The sequence below is a fragment of the Mycteria americana genome, chromosome 9 (genome assembly GCF_035582795.1).
Source record: "Mycteria americana isolate JAX WOST 10 ecotype Jacksonville Zoo and Gardens chromosome 9, USCA_MyAme_1.0, whole genome shotgun sequence".
Classification (NCBI taxonomy): Eukaryota; Metazoa; Chordata; class Aves; order Ciconiiformes; family Ciconiidae; genus Mycteria; species Mycteria americana.
In genome coordinates this window covers 44,272,857-44,294,864 of record NC_134373.1, presented here as the reverse complement: position 1 = coordinate 44,294,864, position 22,008 = coordinate 44,272,857, and the positions used below count along the sequence as shown (strand labels likewise).

Below are 22,008 nucleotides of genomic sequence, written 5' to 3'. Positions count from 1 at the left end.
ACTCCTATTGTCAAGAACAGAAAGATGTTCTGAATAATGCTGACTGAGAAGAGAGAGGAAATACAAGGACAAGCTGTGAAAAGTAAACTGTTCACACACACTCTTGAGCAAAGAACATGTGACGTGCTTTCAGCTTCACAGAACTAAAACCGGTCCTATATTGGATCACAAGTTTCATAGGTACCAGTCCTAGCCCTTGTGACTAAGTTTCCTAACTGAAAGCAATGTATCTTTTTACTCTTCAGGTTATGACTGAGGATTATGCTCAAATGCTTTTCTCTCATATCCTTTTTTCAGATTTAAATGCTTTTATAGCTGAAGAAAATGTCTACAGTTCTGTTAATGATCAAAACAGTTACTTTTAACCCCTTTCTGATTTTCAAATTAAAATTTTTTTAGAGGTGGATATGGATTTTTTTTTTTAATGTAACAAAATTAATCCTAGTGCCAGTAGCCTTGCTTTTCTCCATTATTTCTTGCAGACCTCTTAGAGGTAGCCTGCGGAGCACAAGCTGCTCAAGAGTACCAGTCAAAAATCTACTAGGGATGTGAACTTTCATTGTTTTTCTAATCACAGCCAGAACGAGATTATCTTCTGAGATAACAAACAAACTTGAAAGTGTATTATTTCTTAATTATTCCATTGCCAAATGCTCTAATAATGGACTTCTTATAGGTCTTGTGTGAGTCAGTCAGAAGCAGAATACTGTTAGCTTGTACCGTTTGCTGTTTTGTCATTCAAGACCCTGTGGAGTCTGGATGTGATTCCAGGTGCTGTTCAGAAGTTTTCAGGGTAGAAGAATCCTCAGTCTAGAGAAGAAGGAACAGGTTTTTAGAGTTGAAAGTTATTGGTGACTTCAGACCACCACCTGTTAATATCACAGTAGTTTGTTGACATACCTGTTGATGTCAATAGCTGTTGATGTCGTAAGTACTTCATGTATTAACAGTGTGGTCTCAGGAGGTGCTGCACTCTCTGTAAAAGTAATACAGACGAGTTCTTCGCCATGACAGTAGAGCTAAGTCTTGTCCCCAGGGAAAGTGAGCATCATTCTCACTGCTGGACTGCTGAGTGACCTGCTGTTTCAGAGTGTTTGCTGCCCTATAACCTCTGTTGCAGGGGGGCTGTTGGGTTTTGTATTTAGGATTAGGTGTTAGCATGGATTTTGAATGCTTAGTGTTTGTCATGAAGCTAATGGCCAGCAGAATTTTAAGCATTGTATCACAGAGCACGGACAGCAGGATGTCTGATCAGCATGTTGCTTAACCTGCTGGCAGGAGACAGTATCTCATCACCGCAGCTCTCTGGGCTGCCACCACCAGCATATGAACCAAAACATGTAAACAGCAATGATTCTTGCTAAGTATGTCTACGTGATCATGATATTTAATATGGACCCCCCGCCCCCCTTGTAAATCTGAACTTCCTTCCACAGTAAACTATTAATTGACACATCTGCTATTTTAAAGGTTTATGTCTCTTCATAAGGTTACTGACACACAAGTGTGGGATAAAGGCAGAGGTGATTTAAAAATTAGAACTTATATTCACACTTTTAGGTAAGGCACAGCATTGAAGAAGCCTCCCAGGTGGAATGCGGCTGACATGTAAGGAATCCATTGCATGGGAGTTCCCTAGGCCTGCAACCTTAGATGTCGGTAACGCCAGGGGAACTTGGTGTGCTGACTCTAAGAGGCGCTGCCCAGAGGGTGGAGCGGTTTGGAGATGCCACGGCCAGGCTCTGCAATAATAGGGGAACTTAAAGGTGTCATGGAACTGATAAGCTGCATATTTACTACCCTGGGCCAACAGCCTGCCACGTTTTTGACAAAATGCTGTCCTTTTGGTGAACTTTGCTCATTATAACATCATTATAATACCAAAACACACCTCCATCCCAAAAGCTACCCGCCTCCAAGGTGCGACCACCCCTCACTGAGCTTGCGCACTGAATTTTTCTAGCTTATACCTTTAAAAGCGAAGCGAGAAAACTTTACACCAATCCTAAACAAAGGTATGTATGACTAGAGTCACTCAAGCTCCACCCGAAAGGTGAAAGATAGTATAAAATGGTTTAAGAGAAAGAGAATGTTAGGGAAGACACCATCGTGTATCACTCTGATGTCTGGGATCAGTTGACGGGCTGAGCCTCTCTTCCCCCCCATCGGGACGCCTTTGGGTAAGAGTCGAACACTTGGTTATACCAAGTGCCTCCCCGGGAAACTTAGAAATCTCTATAGAGTCGCTTTATTATTTTCTTGTTACACGTTTGTGTCCGGCCGTGTTACTCATATTCTTCCGGCCGTGTTATATACATGTTTGCGTCTGGCCGTGTTACCCATATTTTTGATATACGCGTTGTGTCCGGCCGTGTTATATACATGTTTATGTCTGGCCGTGTTATTCATACTCATATTCTTGGTATTTGTATGTGCTTTGCAGACAGTTAATTTATCACCGGTAATCCAAAGAATCTGTGTGTCTATTGCTCTAATAAACTGCACTCTTCACTGCTCTGGCCATGATAGTTCCTTCAACACGACCAGACTGGGGGGGTGTAAAAGTTAATGCTGTCGCCTTAGTGAAAACCCTGAACCAATAAGTGGCTACACATACAGTCCTTAGAAAATAAACCGTTGACCAGGTCTGAGACTAAGACTGGACCTAGCCGCACCTAGACTCCTCTCTGAGAAGGAGTTTAGAAAGCAAGGGGGTCCTGTCTGAACCTCGTGACTCAACGGGAGGGTTCCCCTCAGCCACTCCTCAGACTCGCATATTTGTATGCGACAGTAACCCTTAACGCAACAACAAGAAAAGGAAAACAATATGTATGACACTTATAAAAAAGGACTTTCTAGGACTTTCTAAATTTAAAAAATGATGGCTTTTTCACATTGTTTTGACAAACTCCCCCTGCCCTGTAATATTTTAGGCTCCACGGAACTGTTCTTAATATACATTTTAATTTTTTCCCTTTTATAAGCTCTAGTATTCACACCCTGAGGCACCCGTCTCATTATCTTTCCATTTAGGAATATATGCATACACTTTCTATTCTTATTTTATTTCCAAGAATAACACTGTTGTTATTTTATATTTCAATGTGTGGTGGGTTTGATTAGTGCAAGGGTTTTTTTATTTTCGGTTGATACAATTATACATCAGTAGCAGGTCTAGTATACATCCCAGTTCCTTGGAGATGTCACCTTTGTTGGGGCAAAATTTGCCTTCGGAAGTCTTGGCAAACAAGTCGTTAACTGGAAATCTAGAAATCCATGAGATGCCCACTGCACAAGTGTAAATCTGCTCTCCAGTACCTGTGCTGTGAGCTCGGCGTGTCTGAGAGCTGTTGAAACTACTGCACATCGGCATATGTTACCAGTAGGTCCGGTGTTTCCTAAATTTCATACCTTTCATGCATGCCCAAACCATCTATAAAGAGTGTATCCAGCCATTGCTTCCTGTGAGTGTCAGGGTTGCTGTGCAAATACTGTAGAGGCTCACATGTTTGTCTGGGAAAAGCTGTAGCAATTCTGTCCTGGAGATGCAAATGTTTTACAACATGCATTCACTTCCTTCTTCCTAGTCCCCAGCAGAAAGTCTTAAAAGTTTGAGTAGTTGAAGTATCATTTGTAATGAGAACTTGTGAGTGAATGCAAGTAAGTTTGAAAACTTTTTTTTTAAATGAAATGCACTATTTTTTAGTAGTCATTGAATAGACAATTCTGTATAATTAGTGACTTAAATTGTTTTAGTTTTGTAACACAGACTTCTATTGTCCTGTTCCATTTATAAAGTATTAAAGTCTAAGCGATTTATTATCCCATTAACCCAAGTGGAATTTATGTGCTTAACTTCTGTTAACCTTAACAGTAATTACCGGGGTGAATCCTTCTTCTGTGGGAGACTAGCTCTTTAATTTTTTTTCGTCTACATTTCCTTCCCCTTTTCTTAAGTCTTTCCTTTTCTTTCCACCTTAGAATGGAAGGGAGTTGCTCAGGCAAGAGACATAGATCAGCATGCAGTACTTTTATCTGAAGTATTAACGACTAAGCTATATTGCAAGTGAAGAGGCTACACTGATGGTAATGAAAGTCACCTTTTAATGAGTTTTCCATGTTAATCTTCTAGTGATCTCAGTTTGACTGTGCTCTTTGGCCAGTTCTATAGCAGATAAAAAGTAATGACCTTCTCTTGTGTGGGGAAATAAGAAGTTTGCCAAATCATCTTCATTGCATTAAATCATCTTCATTGATTGGATGATGTGTCCATTAGGAACTGAACTGAGAAGAATATCCTTACCGAAGACCTGATGTTGCAATCCTGTAATTCCTTTAGCCCATAACTTTTTATCACTTAATCACCTTTTACATCTGTTTTGCTTAATTCTGTTTTTCAGGACACACTAAAAATGCATAGTTCTAAAACAGCCTTTTCTCTGTAAACAGAATTCTTTAGGTCACCAACATTTCTGAGGCTGCAGTCCTTAGCTTAAACACATGAAAGAAAAATGTAATTGTTGATGTGGTTTGAATCCAAACTTGCAATTAAGAGGCACTTTTTTCCCCTCTGTGCCTTGTGGCTTCCATCTAGAAAAATGAAGAGGTATCTCTGACTTACCATAAATGTGATAACTCTCGATTCCCTATTCAGCGAGAAACAGGGCAAAAAAGCTGGGCAGAGAAGATGACGATGACACAATCAAGTTGGAAAGGAGGGTAAGAAAGGAGAGGAGCTAGTCCTGGCAATAGAAGTAGATCAGTCTGGTTATCTGAACTGTGGACATTTCTTGCTGTGCTTTTGGACTCTGTTGATTCCAAGCTTCCTCTTTCTTTTGAGCTTCATATGAGCGCAGTGTAAGTAGCTGTAGGAAAGCCTTAGATGACCTAGAGGACTCTAGCCTGAATAATCCTATGGAAAGGGAGCGGATGCGGGTTCCCATGCAATTTGGCACTCGTCCTTTCCAGAGCTTATTTTGTGGTTCTGAATGACTACTTGGGATCTGTCTGGACAAGCCGAAAAGCTACTGAACTTGTTCTCTGTTTTCAAGGGTAACTTCAGTAGCCTAACATGGAGCTTTGCCACACAATAGGAATTTTATTGCTACTTATCCCGGTTTTTGGTGCAGGTGACATGCACAATGTAACTGTTGCGTTAAGAGTTACTGTCGCATACAAATAGGAGTCTGAGGAGTGGCTGAGGGGAACCCTCCCGTTGAGTCACGAGGTTCAGGCAGGACCCCCTTGCTTTCTAAACTCCTTCTCAGAGAGGAGTCTAGGTGCGGCTAGGTCCAGTCTTAGTCTCAGACCTGGTCAACGGTTTATTTTCTAAGGACTGTATGTGTAGCCACTTATTGGTTCAGGGTTTTCACTAAGGCGACAGCATTAACTTTTACACCCCCCCAGTCTGGTCGTGTTGAAGGAACTATCATGGCCAGAGCAGTGAAGAGTGCAGTTTATTAGAGCAATAGACACACAGATTCTTTGGATTACCGGTGATAAATTAACTGTCTGCAAAGCACATACAAATACCAAGAATATGAGTATGAATAACACGGCCAGACATAAACATGTATATAACACGGCCGGACACAACGCGTATATCAAAAATATGGGTAACACGGCCAGACGCAAACATGTATATAACACGGCCGGAAGAATATGAGTAACACGGCCGGACACAAACGTGTAACAAGAAAATAATAAAGCGACTCTATAGAGATTTCTAAGTTTCCCGGGGAGGCACTTGGTATAACCAAGTGTTCGACTCTTACCCAAAGGCGTCCCGATGGGGGGGAAGAGAGGCTCAGCCCGTCAACTGATCCCAGACATCAGAGTGATACACGATGGTGTCTTCCCTAACATTCTCTTTCTCTTAAACCATTTTATACTATCTTTCACCTTTCGGGTGGAGCTTGAGTGACTCTAGTCATACATACCTTTGTTTAGGATTGGTGTAAAGTTTTCTCGCTTCGCTTTTAAAGGTATAAGCTAGAAAAATTCAGTGCGCAAGCTCAGTGAGGGGTGGTCGCACCTTGGAGGCGGGTAGCTTTTGGGATGGAGGTGTGTTTTGGTATTATAATGATGTTATAATGAGCAAAGTTCACCAAAAGGACAGCATTTTGTCAAAAACGTGGCAGGCTGTTGGCCCAGGGTAGTAAATATGCAGCTTATCAGTTCCATGACACCTTTAAGTTCCCCTATTATTGCAGAGCCTGGCCGCGGCATCTCCACACCGCTCCGCCCTCTGGGCAGCGCCTCTTAGAGTCAGCACACCAAGTTCCCCTGGCGTTACCGACATCTAAGGTTGCAGGCCTAGGGAACTCCCATGCAATGGATTCCTTACATGTCAGCCGCATTCCACCTGGGAGGCTTCTTCAATGCTGTGCCTTACCTAAAAGTGTGAATATAAGTTCTAATTTTTAAGTCACCTCAGCCGTTATCCCACAGTAACACTAAGCTCAGGTAGTCTGTGCTGTCCCAACTGTGAAACATGAAATAGCATTTCATGGATATTACTTGTTGGGATTTCCTCCCCACTTTGCAGAACCACCAGTGAGAACTGTGGGACAAATGTATGTAGATGCATTCTGTGATTCCTTGTTTTATGCTTAGGATTTTTTTTATATTGAATTCCTTTAAATAGTATTTGAATCTCTAGTCATCTTGTAATCACATTTCAACATTTCTGACCATGCATCCCTGATTGCTGCAGCTGCTATTGCTTTCAGTTGCATGGTGATGCCACCATGAAAATGCTGGTTCTTTCACCAGTGCTGGAATAGCATTCTGTTGCATGCTTCCTCAACTTACTCATTCAAATTTTGCGGTACTTCTTTTGCTATGTAGCATCTTCATTTGTGAAGTTATTTTTCTTGAAGAGAACCTCTAAAATTTTTTCCCAGGCATTCTTAGAATCAGTTGTGAAGAGTTTGAAGAAAAAAAAACCTGCAAACCATAATAAAAATAAGTAAAGGTGTGCAGAAATGTTTCAGAGATTAATAAAGCTCTAGGACGTTCTGAAAGTGTATTGGGATTGGGTCATTTTATAAGGTTGAAAGAGTGAGCTAGAGAGAAACAGGGTGAGGATATCAGAGGATTTTCTTTTTATGTCTTTAGTTATGACAAACAGTACTGACTTTATCACATGATTATTGGGAATTCTTGCTTAGAATTTGAATTCTAGCAGCTTATTATAGCTGTGTAGCACAGTGTAGCCTGCAAGAATACTGACCTGGAGCTCTGTGTAGTCATTTTGTGACACTGTTCCTCCTGGTCATTTTATGTCCTTTTGGTTTTTAGTGTATTTTTGCCTCAGTTTTCAAAGGCTAGTTTTACTCCTTGCATGACCCTTACCGTGCAGACCCTCTCTACACCAGCCAGCTGTCCTGTGTTCCTATGTACCTAGCTATGCAGTTTAGCTGCTAGAAGGAGCTTGATGCCAACTCTCTTGTGTCACCCTAGGCAGCTTCAAGATCTGTTCATAATGTAAGTCAGTGTTGCTTAAAAAGAAAACCTTACATGTTGCTGTGTTACCATGTGCTAATTTAATGGGAATTCACAAGGACAGTTTCTCAAATTGTTTTGTCATGAAGAGATGTATCTGTAGCATTAGGTACATGGTAAATACATTATTACTATTCAGATGTTAGAGTGACCGAACTAATTTATTACTTTAATTAGTTTGCAGTGTGCTTTACATTATTGTAATATGCAATATTGAAATAATGAACTGAAAATAGGTATGTACACATTCTGTTCAGCACAGCAATTTAATAATTCACTTGGCAAAAGCTCCTCAAATAATACAGGAACTGTGACATGTACTTGAAATGCCAGTTGTAATTAAAAACTTTCAGAACTTAATGTTGGCAGTGCTTGTACCACTAAAATGTAACCTTCTTTGTGAAACAGGCAATAGGGGATCTGGTTTTCAGTGTATTTTCAATATTAGTTTAACTACTAGGATTTTTTTGATATTTAAACAGAACATTTACTGTTGACACAGTAAACTCCACCCTTTTGATTTTGCACTCGTAGGAATGAAAGAATACAATCAAGAACACATTAATTTTTTTTTTGTGCATTCTGTGGTCCCAGATTATTGCCTCAGTGAATCAGAATTATTGTTCTGGATTTTTTTTTTTGTTCTTCAGATCTGCACGATACTACCTCTGGAGGAAAAACCTGATGAATACAGTGGGTTTTCTTGAAAAGCTTAAATTGTAGGAATGCTGGAAATTCAGCATCAGGTAGTCACTTTTGAACAGCAAAATATTAAAAGTATGGAAATGCATGCCACAGAGATTCCTCAACTATTATGCTCCATTTCACTGCCTGCCCTTTGTTGTTACTTGTTGTGCAGCAGTGCCCGGAGGCTCTCAGATAGGATTGAGTTCCCCCAGTGCCATGTGTTGTACAAACTCACAGTAAAGTGTAGTTTGCAAGGTAAATGCAGATGCAGGCTGGGTTTCCGTAAGAGGCAGTCCGCTATATCCTTTGTTATCATGAGTTAAGATAGTCTAGCTACTAATTTTTGAACCTGTGACAATATGGACAGGGGACTGATTTGGGAATCTTTTCATTCTGGCCCCTGCCACCTTCTGTGGACGGTACTCCCTTGGGAAGTTCCCCTTTATAGGCAGGCTGGCCCACAAAGTGAATTGAGGCTCTGGGACTAAAACTACCCTCTAGCAGAGAGATGTTTTAATGTTCAAATGTGGTTTAAAAAGTGAAATATATTGACATTTGAATCAGCTGTTTAATTCCTAATTTTTGGTATTTCTTGCATAATAAAACACTTTAATTTAGCTCAGCTCTGTTAAGAACATTTTATCCTATATGACTAACTCTTCATGTGGGGAAGACATGGCATAATGTCAGCCTGCTGAATCACATTTTATAAATATTTTGCAAACAGTGCTTTTCTGTTTTTTACTAATTTTTCCTTTTTTGTTGCAATTATGAATCATTTTTTAAAGGAAGCGACTCCTCTTTTGCCTTAATGAAAAGGCATGGATTAGATAAACATGGGAGGGGCAGGGATAATGTAAACTAACTTCATATGCTGCCTACAGAAAAAAATAAATGGGTATTGTGGGGAAGTTATAATACAATGAAACTTTCCTTCGTTCTGTCATTCTTATTACCCATTGTCTTGATTGGCGATGGGCTCATGCATTCAAAAAAACTAACTAGATAAAAATGGAAAGCAGATTCTACTCACTGAGTAAATAGGTGCGTTTAGTAGCGATTTAGGGCAGCATAGATAACATTGTAGAAGGTAGTGGAGATATGCACTGAATTATTGGCATATCAGTTTTGTCTGGGGAACCTCATTGCATGATTAATGTTTTGTCAGCTGAGTGAAGTTATGTATCTGATTATGCTCACTTGTTTGTATGAAACCTGCTGAAAATCTAGATTGTGCCCCAATATTGATTTCTGAGTTGAATCAAAAGGCTTTAACAGAAGAGCTATGTGAAAATAACTAGGGAAAGTGGTTATGGCCTGTCATGAGATTGGTGTGTAACATATGCTATGCAAACAACTACTAATCAAAATGAATGAATAAGGAGGCTTGAAATTATTTTAGACTAGATTAGTATCTGTATCTGCTTACTGCTTTGTTGTTTGCTTTCCTTTAATCAGTTGTTGTCTTGACAGACTCTCTGCTGGGCCAATTCTATTCTCATCATCCATTTCCAGTCAGTAGTTCCCCTGAAGTATCAGTTAACTGCAACTTTTATTGGGACCAATTTAATGGACTCACCATGCTAACTAATGGCTGCAATCAAACAACTAAAAAAGATCCCTGGTTAATAGGTAAATTAATATCTAGAGAAGACCAGTAAAGGATCAAGAGGGTTCTCGGACTTGGAGGAAACTGAAGCTGCATCATGTCATGAGCCCACTTACATTGGCATATATCTCATTATTGAAGAGAGGCATATATCTCATTATTGTATTGGGTCTGGCTGAGATGGAGTTAATTTTCCCCATAACAGCCCTCCTAGTGCTGTGCTGTGTATTGGTAGCTAGAAAGGTGTTGATAACACACCAGTGTTTTGGCTACTGCCGAGCAGTGCTCACACAGCATCAAGGCTGTCTCTCCAACATTTCCCCCACCACCACCAGTAGGCTGGGGGTGGGCAAGATCTTGGGAGGGGACATAGCCAGGACAGCTGACCAAACTGACCAAAGGGCTATTCCACACCATGTGGTGTCCGCTCAGCAATAAAGCTAAGGGAAAGGAGGAGGAAGGGGGAGGCATTCGTTATTTATGACGTTTGTCTTCTGGAGCAACCGCTATGCTTACTGAAGCCCTACTTCCCAGAAAGTGGCTGCACATAGCCTGCTGATGGGAAGTAGAGAATAAATCTTGTTTTCCTTTTGCTCCAAAGGCCTCTGCACGTGGCCTTTGCTTTTGCTTTTATTAAACTGCCCTTATCTCGACCCATGAGCCTTTCATTGTATTTTCTCTCCCCTAGCCAGCTGAGGAGGGGGAGTGATAGAGCGGCTTTGGTGGGCATCTGGTGTCCAGCCAGGGTCAACCCACCGCAGTTTGAAAGGAGTGTGAAGCAGGATGTAGGAAAATACAAGCTTAAAAAAAAGCAATTTCTTTGTTACATAGTTTGACTGTTACCTCATTTCAGTTCAGGAAATCTCAATGATGTTATTACGTAGGTTTAAAGTTTCTTTGAATGCTTCTGCAGTTTATTCTAGCTCCAATTTGAGTAGACTTTTAGCAGATGTCATTCATTTGTTTATTTGTAGTTAGATTTTAAAGCTTCATGTGTATGTTTTTGCTTCAGTTTGTTTCAAAAGTGAGGTAGAAATGGTTGCATGTTCTTCCACATTCATTTTCAAAACATTCCTTTTTAAGTTTGTTAGTGTAGCAAGTGAAAGGTAACTGAAACAATTTAGCATTTTATTTTAGATTCTTAAACTGCTAAAATGCATGAGCAGACTGCTGTCAAAATTGCTAAATAAAAATTTCTATTTAGACAAAGACCTTGTGCTAAAGTTTCATGGTGTGGGGGAGGTTTCATTCAGGTGTTACAGCTAAGCTCCAGAAAATAGGGTCTTCTGAAAATTGACACCTTCCCTCTAGAAGTCTTTTAGCTGCTAGTATGGTCATCTCATGTAATCCTCATTCTGTTTTTATTATTGCTCTGTATTTCTGTTTAGTTGGGTGGTTTGAAGTTGTAATTGGCTGTTTTCATTAAGAGTGATACACATTATTCTGCTGACACTTCCCTTGGAACTTGCTTTAGGATGCAGAGCTGCTATGGATTTCTTTGCCCAGTTGATGGTATTCTTATTCTTGCATGGCTTAGAACCAATCAGTTTGTCGTTCCCCCTGCATGAGGTAGGCCCAAACCCACTGGCTTCTTCTGTAGGATCCATCTAGTAAACCTCTGCTACGTAGCAATTTTTTGCTTAAGTCCTCATTTATCCATTTTCATTCTTGCCAAGCTAAACGAGCTGTTTAGACCCCATCTAGTGCCGAATTTGTTATCAGTGTCAGAACTATAGAAAACCCTGAAACAAAGGTCTGAATACATCTTGCTCCTTATACTTGGCTGTTCCTCACCTTCAGTGGCTCTCTTCAGAACTTGGGAGAGTTCAGACAGCTCTCCCAAGAAAGCATGTTAGATCCTCTTACCTACTTATTTCCTGCCTTTTTGGTAGTGCCCCTATGCTGAACTACATCACAAGAATCCTTGCTTTGCATACTCCTCAAGAAAATGCACTTCTGTTTTGCCTAAAAACATAGCTAAATGCCTGATTCTTTTTCTTGGAACTTGCTTAAATCTTACAGCATCTGCTTGTTGACTTGATATTTTTACTTATGAACAGACTTATGGAAGTAAGATCTCAGATGACAGGAGAGAAAGACTTGAGTCCCAGAACTGAGTATGGGAACTGGTATGGGAGAATGATGTGAGGACTGAACTATAGAGAAAATGTGTTCCTCTCTACACCAGAGTAATTCTTTGACATTAAAGAAAAGACCATGGACAGCGGAGAAGACAGTCCCAAATGAATGTCTGGACACTGGAAGAGAGATGCTCTTCTGCTTCTTGGTGATTTTCAGGTGGAACAGCTACAGTGTCAGGGAATGAGAAGACCCTGGTTCAAGCTACTCTAGAAATGAGAATGTTCTTCTTAATTTTGAGGACAGTTGGATACAGGCCCCTGCCTCAAAAAGTGTTTCATTATTGCTTTCTTACTGGAGTGAGTCCAGCAAAGGACCATTAAGATGAAGGGTCTGGAGCACCTCTCCTGTGAGGAAAGGCTGAGAGAGCTGTGACTGCTCAGCCTGGAGGAGAGAAGGCTCAGGGGGATCTCACCAATGTATAAATATCTGGAGGGGAGGGTGCAAAGAGGACAGAGCCAGGCTCTTTTCAGAGGTGCCCAGTGACAGGACAAGAGGCAATGGGCACAAACTGAAACACTTGAAATTCCATTCTATCCATCACTTTTCTACTGAGAGGGTGGATGAACACTAGAACATGTTGGCCAGGGAGGTTGTGGAGCCTCCATCCTTTGGAGCTGTTTAAACTGCGATTCGACATGGTCCTAGGTAACCAGGTGTAGCTGACCCTGCTTGAGCAGGGGGGGTGGCCTAGACAGTTTTGAGAGGTTCCTTCCAACCTCTGCTGCTATGATTCTGTTTTCTGCAACCTGGAATAATTTTAATCATAAACATGGCTTCATAGTCCTTTTTACAGAATAAAGAATTGAATGTGAATCTCCCACAGCCTGGGTAAGAGGGCTCAAGGTATTTATGCTGTGATATGGTAGTCTTGATTAATCAAGTCATTAAATAAAAATTTGGAAACTCTTTGGAACATGCTGCTTGAATTTATTAATGTATTTGGGATGACCAAAAGCGTGATATTACTGGGGGGGGGAAACCTGCTACTTAGCAAAAAATTTTGCCCAGTGCTTCTTTGAATAACCTGTTTTGAGGAAATTAAGGTAAATGATTCATATGCAGTATATATTCAAGTGGGACCAGTCATATTTAGTTCTCTTTTCTGAAAAAATGAAATGATTTAATGCAGATGCTTAGAGCTATTTATATTGCAGTACTTATGTCTAAGGGTTATTTATGTTAATATGTCACTTCTAATTAATGGAAAATTGGGGATGGGGGGAGAACAGGTGTTCTCTGCGTCCCACAAGTGCTCAGTGTGCTCCCCAGTTCTTATAGAAACTTAACATACCTATGACTGGCAGGTTAAAGGATTTGCGGGAGGTGGCAGGGGTGGTGCTTTTTTCTTTTTAGGAATGAAAGGATAGTTTTACCACTGCCAAAGAAGCTCCACCAAATATGTCTTTCATTAACTATTATTATTATTATCATCATCATCATCATCATATATGTGAGATCCTGTTAAGGGAACATTTTCAAAACTCTGCGGAGAAAGATCATATATGAAGAGTAACATCTGTGCTAAGGAACACTGCAGTAACATTTTTAATTTTCTTTTCATACTGTACAAGTTTGAATTCCAGTTTGAAATAATTTTGTAAGAATAGCTAAAAGAAAAATAGCTGTTTCTATGCTGTCTGCCATTATAGTACTGCACACTCAAATACATATGGACAAGTGCAGTTTGCGTGTATGTATCCTAATTGATCCATGTTGCATATTTTCAAGCATGCATGCCCAACTGCAGTTTCCACGTGCACACGTTTATGTTCCCTCCTTGCAAACCATCCCACTACATTTTTTGACATTCATTGAGTGCCATTAATACTTGCTGGCACAGGCAAACTTATCGCTGTTTCTACCCCACTGCCCCATAAAATAAGGAGTAGCATTGTACAAATAAGGTGGAGAGGGAGGGAAGTAGAGAGGTTTGGGTTTTCAGGATCTTGTGCCTTTTTTCTCCTAGCTGCCTACGTTTTCCTAGTCACAAGGATAATTTTTTTGACTTGGGCCTTTGTTGTCTTCCTGTAAAACATTTAATTGGTGAAGATGGCTGTTTCCTAGCTTCCCCCTCCCTCCCCCCGAAAGGAGAGAAAGGAGATTACAGAAGGTGAAACGCAGTTATAAACAGGCCTCCACTGAGAATTACTTACAAAAATGGAAGAAAAGAGGTTAAAAAGAGGTTAATGCTCAGCTAAATCATAATTCTTAACTTTGGGGATGGAGTTGAAGCTGGGAGAAGTTGTACGTACTCTGAGAGAATAACAGTGTAAATGAAAGTTGCTTGAAGAACCATAAAACTCAGTGCTTTCTATTAAAACATGAAAATGCACCAGTTAATGCTTATGCTTGGGTATGGTAGCAGACTGCATTGAACTTTTAAAGATAAACTCAGGTTGCAGGAGACAAAAGTAGCTATTGTTTAGTCTGTGTACACATGACATTCATTACAGGCAGACTATCTCTTTATCAAGCTATCTTTAAATCTTTTAGCAAAGAGAGAGTTTAATTTTACAACCACTGTAAAATTCCATGTTATTTTCATGTTATTACTTTGTCTGCACTACATGAAAAGTCACAGCAGTGTTTACTCTATTGGGACACTTTGCAAAGAACAAAATATAATTGTTATTTACTCAAAGAAGTGGGGCAAACACAGCATCACTCAGAGGTGCAACTCACTGAGAACCTCAGACCACAGGGAGTGCTGCATTTGTGAACAAAAATCACAAGCACAGAACAGAAGAATTAATAGAGTCTGTGCACACAGCTAGTGAAATGCAGTAAAAGTGGGAAAAAATATAAGTAAAGTATTTTAATATCTTAGTATTAAACTACTTACTGTAGTATAGAAAACCAGATGAAAAGTGGCTGAAATGCTTGTTCCTTTGAGGAATATAGAGTTGTGTTGGGACTTGCCCAATCCATTGCAAAAAGCTGGCAAGCCAACAAAAGGGAGACATCATTAATCCTATTGAAACCAGTGTGAAACAGATGAACGTACAACTGCTCTTGACAGCACCAAGGTAAATCGGGGATCCACGCTGACTGAGAACAGTGTGCTCGAGAACACTGAAAATAAGTCAGTACCCATTACCAGTTACTGAGGACATGTTGTCTTGTTTAACCAATACAGTGTGTCAGGAATGTGTCAAGAATGGATTTTTGGCATGTTGAGCTAAGTGATCAATCCCATCCCCGACACATTTTGTAAGAAGTGTGGCAGGCCCTGTAACGAGAGGTGCCGCGGAGCTGGTCCCTGCTGTGCTTCTGCATGCACTTAACCAGTGGTCCGGGAAGCTGCTGGGCAGCTGGGCTGCAGCTGATGTCTCTCTTCCCACAGCAGAGCGGCATGTCAGGTATACAAGCCCATTATAGGCACTGGTCACAGCCCTTGAACAGGTGGCAGGGATCCTAGACTAATTTTGCACAGTTTGAAAGCTGACAAAAGGTGAAGTCTCTGTCACTGGAGACCATTGGATTTCCACAGAGTCCTGGTTGGAAGCGAAGTGCTGTTACAGAAATGCCTGAGTTGAAGGATGCGAGCAGACTCTGATCTGTTAGTGTTGGTCTCCATTCGTTCATAGGTTTAAGAAATTTACATGTTATTGAAAGTCTAAGTGCTGAAGGGGAATTTAAGATCTGCTGTTACTGAGATGGTTTTGGCAATTTTGCCTAAAATCTTTTCATATGTGATTTTATTGCATATTATGCCAGTCAGTTGAGAATTGCATATTAACATGTGGAAAGGTGGTTACTAAATGATTACGTACTGCTGATAAGATTATAAATCTTAGTTTGGAAATGGATTACATGCGTTTCCTTCCCAGTCTCAGTTTGGCAGGATCACAGTATCACACAAGTCTGCTGCAGGACTGTCTTTTCAACTGCTTCTTCCAGGTTCTACAGTGGAAAGCACAGCAGGAAGAGGCTGCTAAACTAGAAGCTGCTGTAGCTGCCAGAAGAAAAAAAAAGAAAGATGAGAAAGAAAGACTACAGAAAGAACAGGAAATGATTCGCAGAGCTCAGCAGAAAGAGAAAGTATGAGAAACTTTTATACCTTTTTGCATATGTTAACGTGTACAATTGCCTTTAAAATCTTTAACTGATCTCACTGCCTTGTATTCTTGTAAAGTATTAAGTATTAGTACAGAGATGAGCAAATGGTTAGTTGAGTCTTGCTACTGTCCATTTTAGCTTTAAAGCTGCCTGCTCTTACCAGTTATGTTACTTCATTACATTTCTAAAACAAAAACAACAAATAGCCATACACAAATAAGTGTATGTGACTATCTCTGTGTCACAAAAAATCAGCGCAGAGGCACTATGGGATTTCTAACTCTTACAGATTTGTGCTTTTTAGCAATGTGGCAAAGACTATGAAGCTTCCAGCGCTGCAGTTAAGTATGCTGCAATGCAGCAAATGAGCCTTACAGTATATTGTCTGCAAGATAGCGCACTGCACTTTGCAGCACAAGGACCTTAAAAGTGGGCCTGAAGCACAAGGGTAATATTAACCATCTCAGGCTATCAGAATTCTATGTTACATTATTCTAAGTACTTATGTGGTGACTACTTGGGAAATGGCTTTGATGCATAAGTCTAAACTTCAACTTCATAGAAAGTCAGAAATCCACTGTAGTGAATGTAATGCTTCTAGAAAATGAAGCTGTGTCACATATGTATTTGTGTTGACCTTTTTATTTAAATGATATGGCAAAAATCCAGGAGGTTGTTTTATTAGAACTTTACCTCTTTTTCTGATTATTTTTTACACTGAAATCTGGCATGCTTAGAGTGCAACTCACCTGTGGCATATTTGTTAAGACTACATAATTATTTGTGGAAAAAATAAGTCAGAGAATGTAATAGATTCTTATTGCTTTGTCTTTCAAATGCTGATGAGTAAATAGTCTCTCTTACTCTCATGGGACTATTCATGCTAACGTGTTTGGAAGAAGGGTCACAAAAAGCTGCGCTCTTATAACATGCCAGTTAGAAGCAGAGTTAAGAAAACAAGGCTAAACTGTTCCAAATAGAGTATTTTCATGATGCATATGAAGGCTTTAGTGACATCAGTATATGTCACACTACAGAAGGCTTGTGCAAAAGAAGGAAGAAAACAAAATCTTTATATATGTCATCATGTTTTCTCTTTAGATTTTGCCTTCTTGTCTTTATTTATTTGCCATGTTTCTGTGTAACATATCTTACTGGGAGCAAATGTTTACTGATGGGACTACAACATGGCCAGTTAGACACCCTAGAATTTGATGGATTCTCATGTTGGTAGAGGTGTCCATTGCAGTGATATTCCTTGCAGGGGAAAAAAAACAAACACAAAACTATCCATACTTATAGAATTTGATTAAGTTGTTACTAAAACAATTTACAATGCTTACTAAAAGCAGAAAAGAAATTATAGCAGAGCAAAATAAATGACTTGCAGGCAGGTGAAACTTACTGCCTTAGCAGAAGAATGAAAATAAAGTCCTACACTATTTGGAATTTCCCTATCTATTTTTATAGCACTCAAATATATTTTCCTTGCTTTGTCCAAAGAAATACGTCTTCATGCCATGTCAAACAGGTCAAGAGCAGAAGCTCTTGTGGCTTATTGTATTCCTGGTGGTAGTTCGCATAACCATTGAATTTGGTTATATCAACAATTCTGCAAAGAAGCACTTGACTGAAAGTGCTACCTGGAGAAAAGCAGCTGAAGCTGCTGAAGCCTTCTTGTCTCCAGATAGAGACGGTTATCTCCTCGTTATTTCTCATTGCTGCAAGTCCCCAGAGCCAACATTTGAAAAGCTGCTTAATTTCAAATTGATTTTATTTGTGAGTTCATTCTTCTTGGTCATGACTGCATTTGCATGTATCCAGTTCTTCTCTAGCTGAAGAAGTCTCTTCTTACATTGGTCACCTGATTTTATTCTTTTTCTGCAATTTATCTTAAAGATGAAATATACATTCTTGGCAGAGCACAATCTTTCCATTAAACTATGCTAAATCATATAGTTAGCAAAATTGCAACTAATTGTCCAAAAGTCAGTTTCAAGAGATGTTTCTCTTTCCTTCAAAATACACAGAATGCTCTCACTTTTCATAGGAATCGGAAAAGTTCAGATTGGAAGGGACCTGAAGGGGTCTCTAGTCCAATCTCCTGCTCAGTTATGAGGTCCAGCCAGGTAACTCATGGTTTTATCCTTATTTTAATTTGTTTTATTTATCCTTAAATTTATCTCTAATATTTGAGAACATAATTTCAGGTTCAAAAGTTGAGAAAGCCATATTTATGTATTTGCAAACCATGCACTTTCAGAGAAATCCTGGCTCAGTTTAAATTGGTATTGGTTTTACCTTTACCTTTAATTGGCTTATTGTAGATATTGTTGGTGAACTTTTTAGACATAAACCTCTATAAAAAGATACAGGGGAATTTTTCAAGATTATGTGTATGTGCATTGTGTTACAAAACTTTATTGTGTACGTGATTCCCCCCCTCCCCCCCTGACATGTGTTTCCTGGTATTTGTTCTTGGTTGATATGTTGTTACTGTTCTTACATGCTGGATTTAAACTTATAACATTAAGGCAGAACTTCTACACTTGGTGTCTGCATTCATCTTCTATATAAGAGTTTTCAGGGTGAGATGTGATGAAATTTTGACTGGTATGGATAATGTGTAAATTGTCTCAGTTGGAGCGTGTGACTGTGAGATTTTGTGGTTTCTCCACCAGCACTGGAACAGAGCTACAAAGAGAGGGGCAGCCCGTATTTAATGATGGTTTGCTTCTTAGGTTATGAGAAACTTCGCTACTGCTTTTCTTTTTGTTACAGCTTGTTCTGCTGATTTGTCTTTACTCGCGTTGTGTTTGTAGTGACAGGTGGCTCTGAAACCACAAGGAAGGGAAGAGCCTTGGTGGGGCTGTGTTGACCTAACCACCAGCAGTATTTGTTTTATGTGTAAATATTTTGGTTGTGCAAACTTTCCACTTTTCTCTGGCCTATGTGTAGTGACTGTATAGAACAGTCCTCTGCCTATGCACAGATGGAATAGCAGCTGTTTGAGGTCAGCAGTCATATGCTTCATTTGAGTATATTACATCTTAGATCCTTAAAAAGGGCTGCTAACCTTATACTGCGGCTGCTATTCTGGTGAATGTTCTGTGGCAGCAAGAAGAATATATAAAATATCTGTGATCAGTGTAAAAGAAATGCCCGCACTCTACCTAGTTTGTAACCTAGGCAGGGTATGTCAAGTACTTCCAAACCTGAGCATGGGTAAAATGACATTAAATCTTAAATACCAATGCTACGTTTGCTCTATTAGACTGCAGATTAGATTTTTTCCTATATATTTAAATACAGAATTTCAGAAATATCCACTTGCGCCTAATTAGAGTTTATGAGAGAGCCTTCAGGCAATGCGGAATACAGAAAGGGAATAATTGCAAAAGAGAGAGTTTTATTTCATACATATAAGTATTCATATAAGTATAATAAACAATATGAAATAAAAGCATTCTAAGAAATATGGTTATAGCCGTCCTTGTTTTCATGTCCTTCATGTGTAAAAAATGGCCTATATAAAGAAATGACTGGCTTATAGATTGAGAATTCTGAAACATAAGCACTGTTTGGAACACTGTTTTATTCTGAATCATAGTTAAAGGTTTTTCTGCACAAAGTCAATCATATAAAGAGGATGGTATTTGGACTGCCTTTTCAATCTCCAAAAGAGGCTTAAATTCAACATAGTTCAGTGGATGATACAGAAGTTATTTTTATTGCCATTTTCTGAAGCTTTTCCTATGCAAGATGATTCCATAAGTAAATTTCATTGTAAGAAATTACCTATATTTTGGGAGGTAGGATAAGGTCTCAGACCTTCACAGGAACTTTCTGTGTTTAATTATAAAATCAACAGATTATTGAGGTATAATTTCAATTGCTTTTATAATTAATTTTATAATTAACATTTTCTTAGATTGTTAAAATTCTTAAGATTTCCTTAGATTTTTTACATCTTTTTCTAAAGCTTCTATTCTCTATTTTTCCAGCTGTATTTTAAATGTTAGAAACGTAATGCTGTTTTGTCAGTGAATTGTAAGTGGCAGCATTGCCATACGCTTCTGTCATCATAAGCAGCCTTTTCAAAAACTCAGTCTTGATTTTCAAGGTAAACACTATCTTTGTTTTGCTGGAAGCAATAATTTTCAGTTAATTTTGTAGCTTTTCTCTTTTTATTTGTCATAGTAATTGCCAAGAAGTCTGTTAGGTCTAAGGAATTAAGGGGTTTCTCAGTCAGCCCTGAGGTGGTATGAATCACCATGCCATTCTCTGGCTGTTCTTTTGGTTTCTGATTTGGAAGTACATCAGGGTATGTCATTATTTCTGTGTCCCAGGTTGTCTTTCTCTTCTGGTACCTGCACATGGAATGGAAAAAAAAAAGTGGAAATGAAAGAGTGAGAAGTACAACAAAGAGAAATTGCAAGAGCGCTAACCCTTGTAGATCTACCATGTCATCCTAATTCTTCTTGTTGGGATAGCAGAGTACTTAGTATAATGCAGAAAAGAGAATATATGATACCAGTTGGAGATGACATGGAATATGAGTTGTATTACTATGTGGTAGTGTTATCATTATGTGTTAATAACTGGAACAGGCAGGATGGCTCAGCTTAGCTTCAGTTAGGGCAAGAGGCTGCAAGATCAGGAAATATGGGAGGTCTTATATCGAGGTGTGCTGGGGTTTTCCATAGGCAAAAGGATACAAGAAGTGGCTGGAGCGTCATGTTGCCAATAAGCATAATTGATACCTTTCATAGACTGAGTTGAGGAATTATGATGATATCCGATCACCTTACGTAGGTTGAACTGGTTTATATTATTAACATAATAAGGAGTGTGGCACCCTGAATACATTCCTCTGTCTTTGAACTTACGTTCATACACAGGTTCCTATCTACAGATGGATAACCCTTCCTGAAAATTAGTTGTTGAAATTAAGTAAACTAAAGGGCTTTTTATCCTAATATATAATTTGTCTATTAGTGCTTGTTTAAAAATCTTACTTGTGATTTTATGTGTTGTCTTCTTCTCTTTGTTTTTTCTATTCTGTATTAATGGTCATCATTTGCCTACAGTTTGTATCGCTGTTAATCCTCCAAAGGATGCATGGTTTTCACCAAGCCATGAGATGAAGTTAGCCCTATCCCCTAGCACTGAGTTTTGCAGTAAGCAGCTGAGGTCCCATGGGAGGTGGGGAGAAGGGCTGCGCTGGCATCGGCCAGGACCCGCCCAGCCCTGTCTTTTATCTCCAGCAGTGGCTGAAACAATAGAGGAAACACGATAATTTCCCTCCCTCCCAGCTACTTTCCCTCCCTCCCTCCCAGCTACTCTCCCTGTCTCCGGCTGTTCCCTGCTGCTGCTGTGGTTTGTCAATTTAGTAACCCCTCCCCAGGGGCTCTCTCTTTGGGCAGTTGCCCGATCTTTCCTGAAACACATGTGAACTCCCTGCATCCATTAGCAAGGAGCTCCACCAGCCTTCCACCCACTGCATGGAGAGCTTCTCTTTGTTCCAAATCTGGCTCTTGCTAGTGGCAGCTGAAGCCTCCTAGTTCTCGTGTTGGAGAGGCAGAATCCATCTCATCCAGCCTCTTCGTGACACTCGTGAATTTGTAGCTTCTTATCAAAACCCCCATAAATTGTCACTTCATCTGAATAGCCCCGTCCTGTTCCTTTAGTGCCTGTATGAAAACTCATACAAACACAACGAACCTTTGATCATTACTGTTTCTCTTCTCTTCCATTTGAAAAGGTTCCTTTCAGAGAGGGAGGGATCAGAACTGCACATGGACTATAAACATATTTTCTGTTTTTTTCCTATTCTTTTTGTACCGCATCCTGGTGCTAGACACATTTGATTTGCCTTCCGACTGCTGCTGTGCAGTGCGCTGATGTGTCACAGGAGGGGTGGCAGTGAGCTGATGTGTCACAGAGGGGTGGAGGTGCCCTCTCGGTCGGTGGCGCTTGATTTTGGGGTGTAGTGCTCGTTTGGC

The 22,008-nt window shown here is 39.8% G+C and overlaps 1 protein-coding gene across 9 annotated transcripts in view; it reads left to right on the top strand.

Moving 5' to 3' along the window:
- Positions 1 to 22,008, top strand: part of CCDC148 (coiled-coil domain containing 148) — an 86,042-nt gene that overhangs the window by 52,026 nt on the left and 12,008 nt on the right. For 8 of the 9 annotated variants that reach the window (XR_012777138.1, XM_075512037.1, XM_075512034.1 and 5 more), the window contains one exon: positions 15,845 to 15,985. The exons of the other annotated variant lie outside the window; for it this stretch is intronic. Coding sequence is in view for 7 of the 8 variants with exons in the window: in XM_075512037.1 (XP_075368152.1) it covers positions 15,845 to 15,985 (141 nt within the window). In the remaining variant the exon portion in view is untranslated. The remainder of the gene's footprint in view (positions 1 to 15,844; positions 15,986 to 22,008) is intronic. 9 annotated transcript variants of the gene reach the window in all.